Source organism: Cibotium barometz, chromosome 3 (genome assembly GCF_041138505.1).
Source record: "Cibotium barometz isolate CiBa-2024 chromosome 3, ASM4113850v1, whole genome shotgun sequence".
NCBI lineage: Eukaryota > Viridiplantae > Streptophyta > Polypodiopsida > Cyatheales > Cibotiaceae > Cibotium > Cibotium barometz.
The window spans coordinates 17,416,458-17,439,509 of NC_141048.1; the positions used below are offsets into that span (position 1 = coordinate 17,416,458).

General features: G+C 46.5%; 1 protein-coding gene across 1 annotated transcript in view; it reads right to left on the reverse strand.

Moving 5' to 3' along the window:
- Window positions 1-23,052, reverse strand: part of LOC147639780 (LRR receptor kinase BAK1-like) — a 68,084-nt gene that overhangs the window by 41,288 nt on the left and 3,744 nt on the right. Inside the window, exon 2 of the mRNA XM_086774034.1 lies at window positions 62-194. Coding sequence (XP_086630160.1) covers window positions 62-194 — 133 coding nt within the window. The remainder of the gene's footprint in view (window positions 1-61; window positions 195-23,052) is intronic.

Consider the following 23,052-nt stretch of genomic DNA (forward strand, 5'->3'; position numbering starts at 1 on the left):
CAGTCAAGATGGTGTCACGAAGTTGCTGAAAAGTAGGGTTATGCGGGAACACGGTACTTACACCCTGATTACATTGTTGTTTGTATTGCAAGTGACATGAAACCAAGTGCATGGATTCACAAGAGTGGGGTCCCAGCTCTGTAGCACATTGCTTGGATCATTAAGAGCCTGCCTTAAATTATGCAATGCATCGCCTGCTTGTCAAAATGAGGGCTTATTCAGCAAAATTCAGTTTTGAAAAACATATAATCAAACACAAGAACACACTGTAGAATATGCTTGAGATCCTAAAAATTTAAACCTGTGCTACAACTCAATGCATGGCACCTTTGAGTCCAGTGCACCCCAGACCATGAATTGCCCTTGTATCATGAAGGGCTGGTCAATACCAAAATTTTAAGTGAAATCGAGCAAATGTATGGCATTAATCTTGGTCTTATTCACAACTTGATACAACCATGGTCAGGCCCAAAAAAAATGTTGGCCCACTCGCTTGGCTTTGAAAAGTTAATGCATATGCATGAAATTGAAATCCATGTGAATTTGTGACTCGAGTTAAAATGCCATGGTGGGATAAGAGCAATTCCTCAAGATGAAGCCAACCAAGAGGTCAATTTTTGCCCAAAAATATTGTGCTATCCTCCCTCCCAAACATCACAAGAGCAAGACTAAAGTTAACAGTCTTTTGCAGCCAGGGTTAACAACAGTCCAATATCCTACAATGTAAGGATTTGCTTTTTTTTCAAAACACATCAGTGAGAAACGGCTGCTCATAAAGGGTTAAGCTCTCCTCCTCCTGCATTGCAATCAGCCAACAAAGAACTGTCTTCAGCTGTCCTGCACATTTTCTCATGCTCCGCACTTTCGCTGTAGCTGGTACTTGGTCTACAACAGCTCACAGCTACTCTAATTTACTCCATTGCTGCTGCACATCCAGATTATGTTTTCTTCCTACGAGCCTACACGATTCAACTTGCCCAATCACATTGCAGCAAAAGCCAAGGGGTCTTTCTTTTTTAACACCTACATCGTTATGATGCTCCGTGCTTGTATAAGCAAACCTTGAGCAAGTCAATAAGAATCAAGTTGAAGAGCAAACTTGGTGAAGAGAAGGCCCACTAGTCCGTATTGTGAGTCTCCCTCTGGAATGATGTCAGATGATCTGAGTGAACTTTGCAACTAGACCAGACATCTGTAGAAGCATGTAGGAATTGCATGTAAGAAGGGGTCCAGCCCTTAGGGCTTCCCCAGTAGGAGAGTCGTATCTAGACATGGGCATTGGGTAGGCCTTAGGCCACCCAAGAGGGGCCAAGAAGGCACTAGACCTTGCCCACCAGCCTTTAGGAGGGCTGGGCAGGCTGTCGGCCAGCCCGAGGGGCTTGACCAGGTAGCCGACAGGCCCTAGAGCCAGCCCAGCCAGGCCAAAGGGCTGCCCAGCAGCCAGTTAGCCAGTGCCAGGCTACCCAGCAGCCTGCGCAGGCCTGGACAGCAGCCCACTCCAGATCAGAAGGGCTAGCAGATTATACAGTGTGAAAACGCTGAACATAATGCATTAAATGCATGGAACCAGATCGTGGAGAGAAATAAGAACAGGCCGACCAGCATAAATAGAGGGTATAGATACCCCGACCAGAAATCAGTCATCTCATCTCATAATTCACAAAGGGCAGGTGTGTTCCAAGGGCCAGGGCAGCCAAGGGGAGTGCTCCAGCCAAGGTGAAGAGTGCAAGTCAAGAACCAGTCTTTATTTACAGATTTACATGGTTCTAATAAAGCAAATACACCATCCGTGATGGGGGCCCTACAGAGGGTATTCGGGACCCAATACTCTGTCCTCTTCTCCCTCCCTCTCTCTCATAGGTCGAGTTCGGCCTCTAGTAGACGTTAATACAGCTCTCTCTCTCTCTCTCTCTCTCTCTCTCTCTCTCTCTCTCTGTGCACATTTTCTTCTATGTTGTGCGTTATCTGGCAGAATGCACAACGGAAATGAGACAAATTGCTGTTAGAGAGAAAACGCAAAAGTGTAGGAGAGAAAGAAGCTGTATAAACTCTACTATATACAGAAGATCCGATACAAAATGGTGTGGGGGCAAGGCACGCTATATATACTACCTGAGGAAGACCCACGCATGGAAGACCAAGTTCCGAGCAATAGCTATACAGCTCTGGTTATCACTCTAGATGACCGTGGGTTCCTTCTTAAAAACCCAATCTCGCCAAGTAACCTCCGTAGCCACACGACCTCGCAAGCAACACCACAAGTAGCCCGGTACTCTGCCTCAGCAGAAGACAAGGCAATAGTTGGCTGCCTCTTTGTAACATGCAGAAACTCTGGGAGTCTTCTTTCAGCCCTAAACACTATTGGCAACATGTTGATGCAAAACGCAGAGATATATATATATATATATATAGAGAGAGAGAGAGAGAGAGAGAGAGAGAAATGCTGGAAATTCAGGTATATTCATATAGTACAAAAAGGTACTCTTACACAGCCCTAGGCTGCCTTCATCTAAAAGGTGAACAACACCCAAAACTGTTCCCCTATGGGACTCCCAGAGACCCAATCCCTAGAGGATTGAATGAATTGAAAGAGGAGCTTCTTGGCCTATTTATAGGCCTTTATTTTGCTTGGGGAACTGGCCGACCAGCAATCGGCCAGTAGTCCTGGCTTTTCCATTCATAAAACGCAGCGCTGCCCTAGATTTGGTCCAGCCACCTCAGTTTGGTCCAGCTGCCCACCTTCAGTAAGCAACCAACAGCACCATCTTCTCCAAGCCTTCCTTTTCCTCCAAGTCCATACTGCCAATAGCATTCTGTGCTCCTAAATTCTGGTTCTAACTGTCTTTTTCTGGTTGCCTTGCTCTGGACTATCCCTGAAAAGGTACATGGCATTGATCATGCACATGACATCCCCCTCTGCTAAACTTGATGACGGGATTCCAACCTGCTCTCTAGTCTTGGTCTTCATTCCTGAGAAATGAGTCTGGCACTCTCACATCACCCTTGGAGGATAAACCTCCCTTGGGACCGTTGCCCGAGAACCTATCTGGCTCACAGGACTGCCATCCCCTTTGGCTTTGTGGAACACCACCAACAAACCTCCTGGGAGCTCTTCCCGATTCTGTGTTCCTTGCCTTGGGCTTCGTATCCGTGTACTTTCCTGTACCTTGGACTTGTACACCATCATACGGGACTGATTGAGTGTTTAGCTTTGCTGAGCCTGATGCTCTAAAACCAATGTAACACGCGGAAGCTCTGGGAGTCTTCTTTCAGCCCTAAACACTAGGGGCAACATGCTGATGCAAAATGCAGATATATAGAGAGAGTAGAGAGAGAGAGAGAGAGAGAGAGAGAGAGAGAAATGCTAGAAATTCAGGTATATTCATATAGTACAAAAAGATACTCTTACACAGCCCTAGGCTACCTTCATCTAAAAGGTGAACAACACCCAAAACTGTCCCCCTATGGGACTCCTAGAAACCCAATCCCTAGAGGATTGAATGAATTGAAAGAGGAGCTTCTTGGCCTATTTATAGGCCTTTATTTTGCTTGGGGAACTGGCCGACCAGCAGTCGGCCAGTAGTCCTGGTTTTTCCATTCATAAAATGCAACGCTGCCCTAGATTTGATCTAGCCGCCTCTGATAGGCCAGCCGCCCACCTTCTGTAAGCAACCGACAGCACCATCTTCTCCAAGCCTTCCTTTTCCTCCAAGTCCATACTGCCAATACCATTCTGTGCTCTTAAATTCTGGTTCTAACTGTCTTTTTCTGGTTGCCTTCCTCTGGACTAGCCCTGAGAAGGTACATGGCATTGATCATGCACATGACACTCTTGCTGCTCCAAGAAATGGCTCCTGAGCCAAGGGAAAATCCGTAGCCTAATGTAGATCTCCTCGTGTTTGGATCTCCTCTCCATTCAGAGTCACTCCAACCTCGGAGTCTGACTCAGTCCTTCATTCCCCCTCTAGTGTCATAGAAGAGTCCACGATCCTTCGTACCCTACAGATACCGCAAGATCTGCAATCCTACGTCCCAACGAGTCTTCAAAGGTGTCTGCATGAATGAGCACAATAGCCCCACTGGAAAACTCAAGTCCAATCTGGTGTTCACCAACCAAATCGATGAACCAACAAGCTTCCGATACAAGGAGGCATCAACCTGCTCACAAGGGTCATGTTCTGTCAATTTGGCATTCGGGTCAATCGGTGAAGAAATAGGCTTGCAGTTCTCTATCCCAAAGGCCTCCAGCAACTCGTGAACATACCGCTACTGAGAAACAAAGAACCCTCTATGGGTCTGCCAAATCTCCAATCCCAAAAAGAAATGGAGTGAGCCTAAGTCCGTCATCTCAAACGCCTTTGACAAGGCAGCCTTCGTCACAGCTATGTGCTCCACATGACCGCCAATGAGAATAAGATCATCCACATAGAGGATAATCAAGGTGACCATACCGTGTTCCCGAAAGAGATACAAGTTCAAATCTACAATTAATCTCCAGAAACCCTTTCTAAGAAAGAAAGAATCAATCTTCTGATTCCAACCCCTGGGAGCCTGTTTAAGACCATACAAAGACTTCCGTTACCCGTAACCTATAAACCATTCCCTTTGATCCCGAAACCTCAAAGCCTTCAGGCTGCTCAACATACACCTCCTCCTACAAGTCACCATTTAGGAACACAAATTTTACATCCATCTAATACACCGGCCACCGCTGAGAAGAGGCAAGGGCAAGAACTGTCCGAATCGTGGTCATCCTAGCTGTCAGTGCAAAGGTGTCCTCATAGTCAATGCTAGGCTGCTGAGCATAGCCCTTAGCCACAAGTCTAGCCTTGTGCTTGTCCACCGACCCATCAAACGTATGCTTGGTCTTGTAGACCCACTTGACACCAATGATTGACCGTTTTGACGGCCTCGGAACCAACTCCCAAGTGTTATTTTCATCTATGGCTTAAAGTTCCACTTGCATGGCTTTCCTCCAAGTCTCCTAGGAAAGAGATTCCTTAACGGAAGTGGGCTCTTTGTCCCAAATGATACGAGACATCAAAGCATTGTTCACCTGTAACACCTCCTCTGATTGATTTTTATCACGAACTCTGTGCGATCTTCGAGGTCCATTCTCTATGGTCCACTCAAAGGGATACTCCGTAACACCTGACTCTCACGAATGGTGTCCAACAACCACTTTGGGACTCAAGCAAAACGTAGAGCCTCCTGCTACTGCTGGGGGCATCTCCAACCTCGAGCTCAACCTCAACAACAGACTGAGGCTGGCTAGCTGGAACAATAGCCTAGAAATCATCCTCATACTCATCTGGTTCTCCAAGAATTAGTGGCTCCTTAACAGTGGAAGCTAGAACATGCTCATCAAAGACAACATAACATCCCTGCTGACAACAAGCTCGTTTCGCTCTGGGTCAAATAACATGTAGCCTTTGAAAAGAGAATTATATCCCACAAATACAAGCTTCTGGGACTTTGAATCAAGCTTCCCCCTCTGCTTCTTTGGAATGTGAACATAGGCATCACTCCCAAAAACACGGAAATGGTAGACATCTAGTTTCCTGCCAAAATAAGCCTCATATGGAGTCATCTTAGGTACTGAAGTCTTCGGAGATCAAATGAGGGTATGAATAGCTGTAGCCACAACCTCTCCCCAAAGTGGACAAGGAAGATCACAATGCTCCAACATTGTCCTCGCCATCTCCACGAGTCCGGTTCTTAAGTTCAACTACTCCATTCTTTGAAGGTGACCTTGTATTGGCCAGCTCCCACTTGATGCCAGTTCCGCACAAAAGCATTAGAAGAGAACTCCCCTCCTTTGTCAGCTCGAATAGTCTACACTTGCAATCCAAACTCCTTTTCCACCATAACACGCCACTCCTTGAGCCGAGCAAAGGCTTGGTCCTTCTGGAAAATAAAATAAACCCATGTGAACTTGCTACAATCATCCACAAGCAGCATGAAATACAAGGAACCTCCCAAAGATGGGGTCTGCATAGGTCCACACAAGTTAGTGTGTACCAACTCCAAAGGTTTCGAAGCCCGCCTAGTAGCCTGCTTCGGAAAAGACTCCCTGTGTTGCTTACCACGAATGCAAGAACTACAGTGTCCCTGTCTACTACCAACATCTGGTAAGCCATCCACCATCTGGTCTCGAAAAGCCCGCCGCAGCGCTTCCACATTCAAGTGGCCAAAACGGAAATGCCACAAATCACCAAGCTGAGAACCTATCAGAGAAGAGAGTACTCATAGTTTGTAGATCCCATTCTCCACTCCGCCTTCCCAAACAACCTAGCCTGTTGCTTTGTCCCGGAGAGCAACAAAATGCTCATCAAACTCCACCCGCATTCCAGCACTAGCAAAAAATGAAAACCAAAGGATGGGACATAAAGAACCCGAGAGAAATGCTTCCCTCTTTTGTCATCGAGAATAACCTCCAACCTACCCTCATTGTGAATTGGGATAGTGGATTTGTCACCAATGAAGATGTGACCTGTCTGTCGTCAAAGATCCAGTAATAACTCTCAAGAAGGAGTCATGTGCCTGGAAGCACCACTGTCAAGAATCCACTCCCGAGTATCCCTAGCGGTGAGACCAACTACCTCCCTGCTCGAAGAGGATGAAGCACCTGTGTCCATAATCTCCAAGTGCACAAAAGCTGGAGTCTTTGGAGCTGCAGCTGAGGAAACAACACTTTTCTCGATACTCCAATAAGGACACTTCCTCCACTAGTGACCCTTCTGGCCACAATGGTTACAGGTCTGCTCGGTCTTCAAAGCATCATACTCTGTGTCGGGCTACTTCTAAGAAGACTTCGTCGGTGAAGACTTCCCTTTGCCCTTGTTGTTGTTGTTGTTGTGGCCTTTCGACCGTTGGCCAGTCAAAGCCTCAAAATCTCCACCTTGTAAGCCCAACGGAGAGTGCAGTTGACAGATGCAACCACGTGTACGAGAGATAATGATAGAGAGAGAAGGGGGAGAGAGAGATGGGAATAGGGAGGTTTCACACAGTATACCACGCCGAGCAGGGAACAGGCCCCACCCCCTCTTCAGGAATTTATTTCTGGAACAATCCACGGGCTTTTCCAAGCCAGGACCAATCAAACAACGTGTCAATGTCGATATCGGGCCCAGGTCGATGTCGAGACACAAGATAACCGATGCCGAGCTCACCACAAGGATGACCCACAAGAGGCTTACACCGGGCTAGTACCAAAAACCAATGAATCCAACTGTATCCAAGAGTCCACAAAAGCTCTTTGTTCTCAATCCAATCCGGACAAAGTAATCCCAAGATTCTCCCACGCTGAGATGGGTATATATCTCGACAAGAAAGTCCCTTCTTTGTAAAGGTTCTAGAAAACTGGTTAGTGCTGGTTTTCGGCAGTGCCTTAAGACAGCACAAGGAGATGGCACACAAGATAGATTCAGGTTCTGCTGACTGAGGTATGAGTTGCAGGTTTTGAGGGTGCAGTTGGCATCGATAGGAGGTTCTGTAGGGCAGGTCACTGCAGCCTATGCTCAGAGCAGAGAACTGAGGAGGAGGTGCAGCTGCAAATAGGGACGATGCTGAACTTTCAGGACGGTGCACAGCTGTAGTGAAGGCTGCAGCACAACAGGGCAAAAGCTGCGGCTGAAGACAAAGACGGCGCTGGTTCACAGAGTAAGGGTGGTGCTCAGGAGCGCAGGCGACACACTGGGCAGCAGCTGGTGGGGGGACTAGAGGGGCAGGCAGCGTACTGTGGCAGTAGCTGGTGGAGGAGCTGGTGGTGCAGGTGGCCGATAGTAGGCAAAAGTGGCACAACACCAAAAAGCGGCGCTGCTTTCTTGGCGGAACAGAGGCAGAACAGGGGGCTGAAGGCTGGCGCAATCCAACGGAGCGACGGTGGTTATAGGTGCTGTAGAGGTGGCCACCTGTAGAAATGAGGTGGTAAGGTGGTGAAGATGATGTTCTTGCTTTTCGCAAGGGAGTTCTCCACGTACTTCTTCTATAAGCCTCCAAGAGTTCTTCTATGGTCCACCAAGAGGGTACATGGTCTTTAAATACTTGAGGAGATGCCTTCTTTTATCCATGCTTTGCTTTTGCCTTTATTTCCCTAGCTTTTGTTTTATTCCCGTGCTTTTTCTTTGCCTCCTTGCTTTTGTTATATAATAGTCAAAGTTCTTGATTTATGCTTTTACAACTTCAAGGCCTTGCTTTTTGGCCCTGGAGCTGCTTTTTAAAAAAGCAGCTTATAGCTTTTTGACTGAGTTCGACATGCTCTTTCCAACGGTGCCCTCAGCTTTTTGGTCAACAAAGTTTGACTTTTGCTTTTTCTTGCTTTTTGACCCAGACGAGTGCTTTTTCCAATTCCAACTTTAGGAACCTTGTTTCCATGTGTCGGGGCATGAGTTCTATCATGTGAAAAGAGCATGGAGGACCAAATAGTTACATTACCTCCCTCTCACATCACAGTTGTCCTCAACTATGGCATGCATATGATCGTGGTACTAGCCCCATCTGATGCTCTTGTGCATCTGGTCTTTCCTCATATATGTGGTGCCTTTTGCTCCTTTGGCAACATCTTTATATACCTAGATGAATCCAGAAACAAGCTCAAATTCACCTTTTAGGAAAGTACATGTTATATACTCATGGTAGTCAACCCAAAAGACTATATAACTATCAACTCCATTATGCATAGTATGGACTAGATACTACGACATCCCCACTAACGTCATCAATGCCCAATAGTGGATGTAGAACTCTGTATCAAGATATGCTCTCACACACGCACTCCACACACACACATACACACACGCATAAGAGCATATATTCACACAAAGCCCTTCGTACCGAGTTTCTGTCAAACCTCCGGAGATGCAAGGCAAACTCAACCATATTGAAGCCTAGAACTAAGGGAAGTAGCAAATAGAAAGAATTAGTACAATAAATAAGTAGTTGATAGGGTAAATGCACCGCTAAAGATAGAACGAACAAGCACAATATCAACTAGCAACATCTTTATGCCTTTCTTTGACTGATGTTCTTGTTCTTGATGGTACATGTTCTTCATAGCCTGTAACACGGGTTAGAAAATAAATGCATACTCACCTTCTGCAAAAACTAGACACAAGTCAACAAACAAGTAAGCATCATACGCGTCTACTGGTATTCCAGGTATTGGCCAGGTAGTCTGGAGCCCAGTGGACTATCACATGCCATAAATCCAAGCATTGTCCACGCATCAAAAACAACACACAAAGTCAAAGAAATTCAAACATACATCAGTATGCAATGCACAAGTAATGATCCTCCTGTTCATGGATTGTCCTGTTTGGTTTTATCGAAACCGTGCTCAGCCATCTGGTCACTAGGACTGCTCAGACTTTTCCTCAAGACCATCTGGTCACTGGGACGGCCCCAGAGTTCATCAACAGTCATCTGGGCCATCTGGTCACATTGACCGCCCGACTATGAAATCCAATACAGTTATCTGGACCATCTGGTCACAATGACCGCCCGACTGCGAAGTCCAATACAGTCATCTGGGCCATCTGGTCACAATGACCGCCCGACTGCAAAGTACAATATTTATGTGTGTGTGTGTATGCATGCATGCATGCATGCATATATATATATATATATATACACACACACACACACACACACACACAATGAAGAGGACTTAGAGATACAATTCCTCCCTCTTAAATCTTTCTCGATAACAAAAAGTCACAAAAATATGTTCCATTATAATCCTAGAGATCCTCTATAACACACGGAAGCTCTGGGAGTCTTCTTTCAACCCTAAACACCATCTAGAATATGTTGATGCAAAAACGCAGACAAAAGGGAGAGTAGAGAGAGAGAGATATGGCTGGAAAATCAGTATATTTCTGATGGTACAAAAAGGTACCTACAATCTACAGCCTTAGGCTGCCTTCTTGAAAAGATGAACATCACCAAAACAGTCCTAGTCTAGTGACCCTAATGACCCACTCCTTATGGGAGTGAATGCCTAACACAATGAGCACCCTATGCCTTTTATAGGCTCTTGGATCATAGGAGTACTACAGTCGGTCAGCCGACTGGGCCTATTTTCTCCATAAATGCTAGTCGGCCATCTGTATATGAACCGTGCGGAGTTTGGACTTTTCGGAGAAGTCCTCTCCTCCAAAGCCGGCGTCAAACTGTTTAATGAAGGATAGAGCTTTCTGAGTGTCCCGCTTTCCATAAAAGGTATCAAACTTCACGCTTTTCTCTCCCAGCTTGAAGTCCACTTTGCCGCTTGAAGGCTCCTTTGCCTTCTTCCCTTTTGCTAGGCCAGAAGAGGCTGCATCTGATAAGGTGAGTCTGGGGGTGGCTTCTCTTAGTCCTCCATGAGTGATGGATCGGGTGACTTTGGGTTCTTCTCTAAAGGTAACCCCTTTACCTCGTAGGTAAGCTTTGGCGGCTTCCACACCTTCGGCTTCGGTGGTCTAGTCTTTGATAAAGTCTTCGAACATCTAAGCTCTTCTGTAGTCTTGTTCCTTCTTGGCTTTCTAAGCTAGGAACTCCTTTCTTAAAGATACTTTTTGAACTTTTGAAAGTCTCGATATTCCACTGATGTCATGACTGCGATCTCATGAGAGACGGATTAACGACCTTGGTTCCCTTCCAGAAGTTCTGTATTGGCTTCGTGGTTGTTCTCTTCTTGAGGCCCTTGGTCTCCCTCAACTCTCGACATGGTTGTGTCACCCTAGAAAAGATTTCTTCAAGAGAAATCCTTGCTCTAATGCCACTGTAAGCCCAACGGAGCGTGCAGTGACAAATGCAACCACGTGTCCGAGAGATAACGATAGAGAGAGAGAGAGAGAGAGAGAGAGAGAGAGAGAGATGGGGGAGAGAGAGATGGGAATAGGGGGGTTTCACACAATACACCATGCTGAGCGGGGAACAAGCCCCGCCCCCTCTTCAGGAACTTATTTCAAGAACAATCCACGGGCTTTTCCAAGCCAGGACCAATACAACAAATGAATACAATATCAAACAAAGTATCGATGTCGAGATCGGGCCCAAGTCGATGTCGAGGCACAAGATAGCTGATGCCGAGCTCACTACGAGGACGACCCACAAAAGGCTTACAAGGGGCTAATACCAAAATCCAATGAATCTAACTGTATCCAAGTGTCCACAAAAGCTCTTTGTTCTCAATCCAATCCGGACAAGGTAATCCCAAGATTCTCCCACGCTGAGATGGGTATATATCTCGACAAGAAAGTCCCTTCTTTGTAAAGGTTCTAGAAAACTGGTTAGTGCTGGTTTTTGGCAGTGCCTTAAGACAGCACAAGGAGATGGCACACAAGATAGATTCAGGTTCTGCTAACTCAGGTATGTGTTGCAGGTTTTGAGGGTGCAGTTGGCAGCGATAGGAGCCTCTGTAGGGCAGGTCGCTACAGCCTATGCTCAGAGCAGAGAACTGAGGAGGAGGCGTAGCTACAAATAGGGACGATGCTAAACTTTCAAGGCGGCGCACCGCTGTAGTGAAGGCTACAGCACAACAGGGTAAAAGCTGCGGCTGAAGACAAAGATGGCACTGGTTCACAGAGCAAGGGTGGTGCTCAGGAGCGCGGGCGACGCACTGGGCAACAGCTGGTGGGGGAACTAGAGGGACAGGCAGCATATTGTAGCAGTAGCTGGTGGAGGAGCTGGTGGTGCAGGTGGCCGACAGTAGGCAAAAGTGGCACAACACCAAAAAGCGGCACTGCTTTCTTGGCGGAACAAAGGCAGAACATGGGGCTGAAGGGTGGCGCAATCCAATGGAGCAACTGTGGTTGTAGGTGCTGCAGAGGTGGCTGCCTGTAGAAAGGAGGTGATAAGGTGATGAAGATGATGTTCTTGCTTTTCGCAAGGGAGTTCTCCGCATACTTCTTCTATAAGCCTCCAAGAGTTCTACTATGGTCCACCAAGAGGGTACATGGTCTTTAAATACTTGAGGGGATGCCTTCTTTTATCCATGCTTTGCTTTTGCCTTTATTTTCCTACCTTTTGTTTTATTCCCGTGCTTTTGATTTGCCTCCTTGCTTTTGCTTTAATAATAGTCAAAGTTCTTGATTTATGCTTTTACAACTTCAAGGCCTTGCTTTTTGGCGCTACAGCTACCTTGTAGCTGCTTTTTGAGTTCGACGTGCTCTTTCCAACGGTGCCCTCAGCTTTTTGGTCAACAAAGTTGGACTTTTGTTTTTTCTAGCTTTTTAACCCAAATGAGTACTTTTTTCAATTCCAACTTTAGGAACCTTGTTTCCATGTGTCCATCATCATGTCCATGTGTCCGGGCATGAGTTCTATCATGTGAAAAGAGCATGGAGGACCAAATAGTTACACACCCTGTGGAGGGTTCGTAAACCGCTCCTCCTCATCCAAAACCATCGGCACAAGCTCCTCCCATGACATGGTGTTAAGCCTCCCACTGGTCATCAAAGAAGAATAGAAAGCTAAATACTGAGGGGTAAGATGAGACAACAAAGAGATGGCCATAACCTCTGAAGATATCTCCTTTCCCAGCCTAAAGAACCTCTTACTGAAGAGCTTGGAGTTTGTTAACGTGCTCCTGCATCGTCAAAGACTTTGCAGGAGTCATCACTCGCATCTGCACTTCCAAGGAAATCCTCTTCATGGGTGATACCCTGTTATACAAAGAAGCCAAGTGCTGCCAGATCCCTCGGGCCAGCGTCATGTGTTTGATGTGATTGATCATGTAATATGCGGAAGCTTCGGAGAAGGATCGGTACTTCAAAACTCAGAAATCAGCACTCTTTTCGCGAGCGACGGAATTAACGCACAAACTGAAAGGAGATGTGCAGAAAATAGAGAGAGAAGGGGGAGATGGAGAGGACACAGTATTGGGTCCCAATTACCCTCTGTAGGGCCCCCACCACACGGATGGTGTATTTGCTTTATTAGAATGATGTAAATCTGAAAACAAATACAGAAACTTGACCTTTTCTTGGCTGGAAAATCCTGCCCTTGACCTTCAGAAATCCACCCCTTTGATTGGCAATCTCCTTGGCTTGAGTGGCCCTTGATTGGCTTGAGCACTTGGTGAAAACCGAGATGAATTATGGGATTGTGGCTTCCTCTATTTATACTTCCCATCATGAGCAGTCGGCCAGCTGATAAACAGGCAGCCAGCATCATATTCCCACGACTGAGTAAATTCAGCAATAAATGCTGAATTAAATCCTAATAAATTCTGCATAAATTTCCTAGCAAGCTGGGGAGGTAGGCGCTTGCTTCTAGAAGGCTGGGCATAGCCTTTGCCCACAATCTATGGGCTGCCCCATACTTGCCCTACAGCCCTATGAAGGCTGTAACCTCCTGAAAATAGCCTTATTGTTGCCTTAGGCCTGTACTACAGCCCTTTCATGGCTGGTGGGTCCAGCCTGAGCCTTACTGGCCCACATGGGGATGGTTTCACACCATTCCCATGCCCATACTAAGCTCCGGGGTAGCCCTATGGGCTGGCCCCTTGTCCTAAACATAGTCTACTCAGTGATCTGGCATCCGGTACCATACCAGATACACAGAACCACTGACATCATTCTAGAGGAAGACTCACAGCGCGGACTGGCACTGTTTCATGTGCAGGACAGTGCACACCTGACCTTAGACTCCTGTGCAGGACAATGCACACCTGACCTCGGACATCTGAGATGGATCCCTGGCTGACTCGTCCCGGACTGGGCTCACATGGGACCAGTTCACCATCCCAGGTCTTGCACCTTCTATACAGAAATGTCTACGTGGCATCCAAGTGCGGGATGCACGTGACATCCCCTTCTGCTTAACTTGACGGAAGATGCATAGCCTCCAAATAATCCGTCAATAATGCCGGATAGTCTTCGAAAAATTCTTTGTCGAGCCATACCGCTTCATGAGTTCCTCGGTCCTGAAACTTCGTGAGGAATTGTCGTAGTCTTCGGCCTGAGCCATGCTTGAAACGGTGTAGAAGGATCTGTTCTGGAACCATTACTTCTGCTTCATCAACTATGTCTGGTTCCGCTTCGTCTTTGACCTCTGAAGGGGGTGGACCTGCATATGGCTGTAACCAACTGACATGAAATACATCGTGCATAGTCCAACTCGGAGGTAGCTTTAACTGCATAGACACCTCATTAATCTTTTTCCGGATGGGAAATGGTCCGAAGCTCCTGAAAGACAACTTTGGGCATCGATTGCCCACTTGCTTCAATCTTTGCTTCATAATCCGAAGATACACCCAATCCCCTTCTGAAAACTTCATGTCCCTTCGGTCTTTATTGGCCTGTCGAGTGTAGGCCTCTTGCGCTTTAGCCAATCTATCTTTAACGGACTCTAGGATCTCCTGGTAAGACTCCGTCACTCTGTTCGCCTCAGATACTGAAGACGAAGTCCTGGTTAACAACGACTGGAAAGGCCTTCCAAACGCTACCTCATATGGAGTCCTGCCAATAGCTGAAGAAAAATAATCATTCAAAACAGCTTGAACTAAAGGTAAAAACAATTCCCACTTACCTTGCTGATCGTGGACATAACACTTCAGCACATCAAAGGCCAACTGGTTGTATATCTCTCTCTGGCCATCTGTCTGTGGGTGGAATGCACTAAAAAAATTCAACTTAGTACCAAAATTATCAAACAATGCCCTCCAAAAATGACTGGTAAACTTGGCATCTCGGTCTGACACTATGGTTCTAGGAATCCCGCCAATCAGGTACCAATGCCGAATGAATAGCTGGTCAACATCCTCGGCGGTCACATTGGCCCTGCAAGGAATAAGCATAACAAATTTGCTGAACCTATCAACAATAGTTAGACACTGCGTATTACGCTTACTCGGGCTGGGAGGCAGATTTGTGACAAAGTCCATCGAAATGTCCTGGAAAGGACCCTCAGGAATTGGCAAAGGCTGTAACAACCCTATCATCTTTCCACGAGGAGCTTTCACCTTTTGACAAATGTCACAGCGTTGTACATATGTAAACACATCACGCCTCATCTTTGGCCAATAGTATTGCCGTTCTAATTTCTCCAGAGTCGAATTCATGCCCATATGACCACCTGTAATGGCGTCATGGGCGTCATGGAGAAGAGCTGCCCGGAATGATTTCATGACACATAGTCGGCCTTTGTAGAAAAGCCAACCATCGCGTATCAAAAAATGGCATGATCCTGTGGCATCCAATGCCTGTTCCCACTGAGTACCGAATTCCTCGGAATCCGCGTACGTGTGCTTCATGTCTTCTAGTCCTGTACCAACAAGGTCAAAATCGCAGATACTTGTCCCTTCCTGCTCAAAGCATCGGCCACTGGATTGGCCTTTCCTGGAAGGTACTCAATCATGCCACCGAACTGCTGGAATATCTGACTCCAGCGGTGTTGTCGATCACTCCACTGTGCACTTGGCATCATCTGAATCCAGCGCAATGCCTGATGGTCAGTGCGAACCTCGAAGTCACGGCCATACAGGAAATGTTTCCAATGTTTCAAGGCCTGTATAACTGCTAGGAGTTCACGATCATAGACCGAGTAGTTCTTTTCAGCGGGCAGTAACTTACGAGACATGTAAGCTACCGGATGACCATTTTGTTGCAATACACCTCCAATTGCGATGTTACTCGCATCGGTGATCACTTGAAATGGTTCGTCCCACGAGGCAAGGGCTAAACAAGGCGCTTCTAATAAAGCCACCTTGAGGTTCTGGAATGCCTCCAATGCTCGTGGAGTCATTCGAATCTTTTACCTTCTTGTTTTCACTCCCTTTAGCAGATCGGTGAGGTCTGCCGAGAGATCAAAAAACTTGTCAATGTGGGTGGAATATGCCTGGCATATACCCACAAATGATCTAATGTCATAAGCGGTCTGAGGTACTTCCCAGTTAACAATCTCGGCCACTTTAGCCGGATCAAGTCGAATGCCTTCAGCACTAATTATATATCCCAAGTAATGTACCTGGGCAATCTTGTGATCCTCCGGTCTGGACGGGGGGAGCTGGGGAGGGAGACTGTCCCGAAGAAAAATCTTCTGGAACTTTTCATGGAGAACCGAGTACTTTTCGGAAGCACTGGCCACCGTCTGGGCTGTCTGGATATAAATCATCGCACACTGTGCGCCTTTCCTGATTGCTCGCTTAGCCTGCAAGTGGCTTATGAGCGGAAAGTTTGGAATACCTGGCTCACACTTCATGGTCACCGGGGTGTTTGACACATTCCGATCGATCTAGAACGTGTGCTTGTCCCACTTGACATCAGGAAGAAACTTGTGAAACCACTGGATACCCAAAATTATGTCTGCTCCTACAAGAGGGGCAACCATAAAGTCACGCACAAACTCTATGCCCTGAATCACTAACTTAGCACCTAGAGCTTCATACTTGACGCTCGTTGTCATACCTGTGCTAAAACCCTCAACTTGTTTGTCCACCGGAGTCAGCTCGAAACGGGCACGCCTAGCGGCCTGTTCCGTGATCACATCCTCCGTGCTGCCGCTGTCAAACAAGACCGACTCTCTGGCCACCTATGTAGCCAAAGGACTTGAGCAATTCGTTGCGCTCATACTCCTGGTCATGGGCGCCCTTCTGCTTATCTTCGAGCTCCCGGCTAATAATTGCTCCAACTGAAGCACCGGGGGTTGAAGAACTAGGGGTAGCCGCTGGGGTCTGTGTGGGAGCTGTGCTCACCCCACGGAAGCTGTGGAGGCGGCGGCGGCCTTTGGAGGCTTCTTCGGACAATCCCGAGAAGTATGTCCTTTTGTGTGACAAAAGAAACATCTACCCTCCTCCTTGTACTGAGAAAGGTCCTCAGCACTCAACTTGCCACCTGTCTTGCCTGCCTCCGCTTTCTGGTCTGGAGTAAGCTTAGACGCATTGTTCGAGTTCTTGGAGCCAGAGGCTCCCGGGCTCTGTCCTAGGGAAGTGAAGACAAACAGAGTTAGGGTTAGGGTTTACACAGGTTCAAGCAAGCGTGGAAAACAAGGAGAAGGAGTGAACACGACTGCTGTATATCTCAATGATTGAAAAAATCAAGTACAAGCCACATGATAGTGACCCCTAAAGGATAAGTGTTCACATGTCCGGCCATAAATGTGCCGGGTGGACCAAAACACTTATAAACTGCATATAAGTGAAACTGAACTAAACTGGGGGAAAAAACCTCCACTAACTGAAGTAAAAAGTGCCCCAGTAACCTACTGATGATCACTAGCACTCCTTCTGGGTGCATACACAGCATAAAACCCAACAAACCCCCCTGGAGTGATATGTGATCACTGTACATCATCCACCAAAAGGAAACAAATTCAAAGCATTGCGGAATGCTTCAAATTTCGGACGTGGTAATGCCTTGGTGAAGATGTCTGCCACATTCTGATCTGTAGGACAGTAGATCAGACTGATATCTCCTGCCTGGAGTCTCTCCCGAACAAAATGATAGTGAATCTCAATGTGTTTCGTGCGAGCATGAAACACAGGATTCCTGGCCACAGCAATGGCACTCTGACTATCAGTATAGATAGGTGTAGGCTCCTCCACTGAAATATCCATATCAGTCATAAGACGACGCAGCCAAACACACTCAACAGTAGTAGTGTAGGCTGCTCTGTACTCTGCCTCACAAGACGAAGTGGCCACTGTGGTCTGTTTCTTGCTTAGCCAAAAAATGCATGAAGCGCCAAGGAAGAAACAATTCCCACTAGTGGAATGTCTAGTATCAAAATCACCAGCCCAATCTGAATCACTGTAAGCATGTAACTGCATGTCACCCCCCTCAGGATAAAGCAACCCAAGAGACAAGGTACCCTGCAAATAACGGAATACACGCTTCACAGCTTGCCAATGTGACAACCGTGGGCTGTGCATGAATCTGCTCAACTGAGAGACTGCATACTGAATGTCTGGCCTTGTATTACACAAGTATATGAGGCACCCAACAGCCTGAGCATATGTAGTGGCATCAAAGGAAACACTGTCATCTTGTAGTGACAGTTTCATCCCAGGCTCCATAGGAGTACTAATAGGCTTGCAATCCTGAAATTTAAACTTCTCCAGAAGTTTAGCAACATAGCGTGATTGCAACAACCCAATGCCTCTGTTATCCTGCACAAACTGTATGCCCAAATAGTAATGTACAAGGCCCAAGTCAGACATGTCAAATGTCTGTTGCAGTATCTCCTTAAAAGCTGCAATTTTGTCATGATTTGATCCCATGAGCAAGAGATCATCCACATAAAGACTGATGACCAGCAGATCTGTCTCTTCTTTCTTCACATACAAAGTGGCCTCTGATGGACTGTTCACAAATCCCTGAGTGAGTAGAAAAGCATCTATTTTTGCATACCAAGCTCGTGGAGCTTGTTTCAAACCATACAAGGCCTTTTTCAGCCTGCATACTTTCCCCTCATGACCATGTTCTGCAAATCCCATGGGCTGAAATACATAAACTTCCTCCTCGAGGTCCCCATGTAGGAATGCAGTCTTTATGTCCAACTGGTGAACAACCCAACCACGATGTGCAGCCAATGCAATGACACACCTAAGTGTCGACATACGGGATGTAGGAGCAAATGTCTCCTCATAATCAATGCCCTTTCTCTGTGCATAGCCCTTTGCAACTAGACGGGCTTTGTACCTGTCAATGGATCCATCTGCATGTCTTTTCAACTTATAGACCCATTTAGTACCAATTGCTTTCTTGCCTTTGGGCAGATCAACCAAATCCCATGTTTGATTCTTTTTAATAGAATCAATCTCATCCTGCATGGCTTTGTTCCAATGCACATTATCTCGTGCATCCACAAATGAATCAGGCTCATCATCATCCTGTAAACTGGCTGCCATAACCAGATTCAAATCCATGATGTGTGCATGCTCATTGGTCCTTGTCTCCCTACGAGTACGACCAGCAAGAGGACCCTCTAAATGGCTGTCCTGTAATGTCCTCAAATACCATCTAGGTATATGTCTGACCTGTGGTGCCTGCTGTCCCATATTTGGTTCAGCTTCTGGCTCATTTGGCTGCTGAATTTCTGCACCACCTACATCATTTGCTGGCTGTCCAGTACCCTCATGAGTTGGATCACCAACTGTGGAATGAAACTCCATGGGTAGTAGACCTTCAAACACATCATTTTCAGCCTGATTTGCTTCATAACCAGCCATGGATAATTCTGATTTTTCATCAAAAATCACATCCCGACTGATGAATATCTTCCTGGATAGTGGGTCATATAACCTGTAGCCCTTGCTCTCACGGCTATACCCAACAAAAATGCATTTTGTGGCTTTATCATCAAGCTTCCTCCTCAATTCTTTGGGTATGTGTGCATATGCAAGACACCCAAAGATACGAAAATGCGATACAGAAGGCTTGCGGCCATGCCAAGCCTCAAAAGGAGTAATAGAAACCAATGCCTTTGTGGGACATCGATTCAAAATATGACAAGCACACATTACTGCTTCCACCCAAAAGATATGTGGTAGTCTTTTTGCTTTTAGCATACATCTGGCCATCTCCATGAGTGACCGATTTTTCCTTTCTGCAACCCCATTCTGCTGTGGAGTGTAAGGAGTAGTATACTGATGTTTTATACCTCTACTCCCTAGAAAGGAATTCAGCACATGTGACATATATTCCCCCCCTCGGTCAGAACGGAGAGTCTTCACCTTGCATCCTGACTCTATCTCAGCAAGTGCTACAAAGGCCAAAAATGCATCATATACCTGTGATTTCTGTGTCAAAGGATAGACCCAGCATATACGAGAGAAGTCATCAATAAATGTTGCAAAATAAAAGCAACCACCTAATGACTTCGTCTGCATGGGACCACAAAGATCACTGTGTATAAGTTGCAACTTTGCAGTTGCTCGTAGAGCCTGATCACGTGGGAAGGAAAACCTGTGCATTTTTCCCAAAATACATCCTTCACAAATGTGATCTGGAGGCTTCTCCATGAGAGGTAGATCTGTAAACATATTATGTCGCTGCATAAGCATAAGACTACCAAAATTTGCATGCCCCATGCGAGCATGCCATAACTCCGCATCAACCATAGCTGGAGTAAGAGTGAATGCATGATAAGCAGACTGATCCATTGGCTGAAATGCATCCAACTCATAAAGTCCATGACATAATGTACCAGTAAGCATCAAGGTCAAGGCATTTGCTTTGTCTCTAACCATGCATTTATCATCATCAAAGTAGACCTGCATTCCACAATGTGCTAAAGAAGAAATGGACAACAAATTCTTCTTTATCCCTGGTACATATAAGGCATCTGTAAGGCGGAGAATGGAGCCATCAATGGCTGTAAGCTGAATCTCCCCAATGCCACACACTGGATATGAAGCATTGTTGGCACACTGAACAGTTTTGCCAACAGGGGCAGGGTTAACATGACTAAACAAATCCCTGCGAGATGTGATATGCTTTGAGGCACCACTATCAAAATACCAAGTACATGCATGCTCTGTCAAACTGAGTGCCTGTGAAGACCAAGAGGCATCATAGCTGCATGTATAAAAACAGTAATCCCTGTCCTCAACAAAAGAAGCAGTCTCTGGAGGAGCTTTAGGAGCATCATTAACAGACATCCCAGCTTCCTTTGCCTTCTCTTTGGCAATCCTCTTCCTACATTCCGTGATGTAGTGACCTGGCTTCTTACAGTAATGACATTTGCCCTTCTTCTTGGGCTGTCCATCACCTTTCTTGGTATCCTGTGAAGAACCACCATCACCTGAATTTTGATTTGCACTCTTTGGCTGAGATTTCCCTTTCCCCTTTTGACCTGTAGTAAATGCTTGTTCAGCATTTGTGTTCATATTCATATTCTTCCTCATTTGCTCCTCTTGTAGTAAGAGAGCAACAAGTTCCTGATACTTGAGGGGTTCAACAGCATTCCTCATGCTGAGGTTCAAAGAGGTATGGAAAGCCAAGTAGGATCTTGGCAAAGAGTGCAAGATGGTGGACACAAGCTGTGTCTCAGGAATAATCTCATCCACATTGATGAGTTGCTCTCTCAAATCCTGCAGCTTGTTTAAGTGGCTAGACATATCATCTCCTTCATTCATTTTCTGATTTTCAAGCTCTCTTTTCAAAAATGAGATCCTAGCCTCATTACGAGCAGCATACATCTGCTCCAAAGTCACCCATGCATTCTGTGAAGAGCAAGCTGAACGAATATGAGGTATAATGGACCTCTGAACTGACAATGCAATGAGTGACAAAGCTTGTGCATCCCTGGCATCCCATGTCTTTTGAGCATTTGTTCTCTGAACAGGCAATGGCTGTCCTGGAGCCTGTACCTGTTGTGCTCGTCCACGAGCACCCCCTTGGGGAGGAGTCTCTGGAGCCAATGGACCTGGACGTGGTTCATCACCACTAACAAAATCCCAAAGACCTTTTGCCACAAGCACATTTTTCAGCATAAAACTCCACAAGGAGTAGTTCGTGCCATCCAATTTGTCTTCCTTAGACAAATATGTGAATACATCACTTTGCTGTTGATTTGCCATTATGCTTTACGCACAATGTTGTACCTGTTTACCAAATAAACCCAATAGCAAAAAACCCTGATAACAACTGTACTCCTCTGAATACAGTTCACCCAAATCTGCCTGCACTCTCAATCCTCTGAATGTGCAGCTCAATGCACCAATGACTGAGTAGAGCAGCAAATGGCGTACACAATGCCAAAATGCCCCAAAAATGCCCAAATTTGCTGCATCCAAACTGTGCAAAAATCTGTATATTTTCTTGCTAGAAAATCTGCCTGTTGTGCCTGTATATTTTCACAGAGAAAATTAAAGTGCCCAATATTCAAAACTTGTAATGCTTACCAGCTGAGATTTCAACAGGTACAAGTTGACTGTAGTGTGCAGATACGTGGACTGTTGTACTGTGCAGGTACTCGTAGCAAGTACAGTCGACTGTATGCAGGTACAGTACGAGAGCAGTCCTCTGTAAGCAGGCAGGTACAGTACGGGTACTGAGGCGACCACAGTACCGTACTGACAAAGTTGACCAGAGCTGTGCAGGTACAGTCGGCGCTGAAGGCGTATGGCTGCGCAGGTGACAGTCGGCGCTGTCTTGTACAGTTGGCGCAGGCAGGTGACAGTCGGCGCTTACGGTGGCTCGTACACATACGCTGAATAGCGCTGACTGGGGCTGCAGGCGGCGTCTTACAGGTGGCGCACAGGTACACGAGCTGAAGGCGGCGCATAGCTGCAGGCGGCGTTGGCTGAGCTTACTGTACGGGCAGGTACTGTTGTACGGGCAGCAGCAATACAGAGCTTCAATGCTCTGCTGAAGGCGGCGCAGGCTGTGTACGTATGATGTACGGGCAGATGCAGCAACAAGTGTACGGGTAGTGCTGAGCAGAGCTTCAATGGCTCTGATACCAATTGAAGACAAACAGAGTTAGGGTTAGGGTTTACACAGGTTCAAGCAAGAGTGGAAAACAAGGAGAAGGAGTGAACACGACTGCTGTATATCTCAATGATTGAAAAAATCAAGTGCAAGCCACATGATAGTGACTCCTAAAGGATAAGTGTTCACATGTCCGGCCATAAATGTGCCGGGTGGACCAAAACACTTATAAACTGCATATAAGTGAAACTGAACTAAACTGGGGGAAAAAACCTCCACTAACTGAAGTAAAAAGTGCCCCAGTAACCTACTGATGATCACTAGCACTCCTCTGGGTGCATACACAGCATAAAACCCAACAGGAAGACCCCGTCTGGTTCTGGCTTTTGTCCCCCGAAGCGTTAGCCTTGGGAGAAGCCGGCTGGGAAGTCTTGGGCTTGCCACCATTGTGTTTCATTTCTGCACTCTGCGCAAGCGAGAGTGCGTCCTCAAAGGTGGCTGGCCTAAACATACGCACCTCCCATTGGATTTGCGTGTCCAGGCCATACAAAAACTTCCCTTTCTTGTCCGTATCAGATAAGCCTAATTGCAGACACAAGGTCGAAATTTTATTGGCAAACTGAAGGACTGGTTGCGCGTTCTGACGCGCTCCCCTGAACTCGTCTTCGAGTCGCTCAAGGTAGTGGGGCGGTAG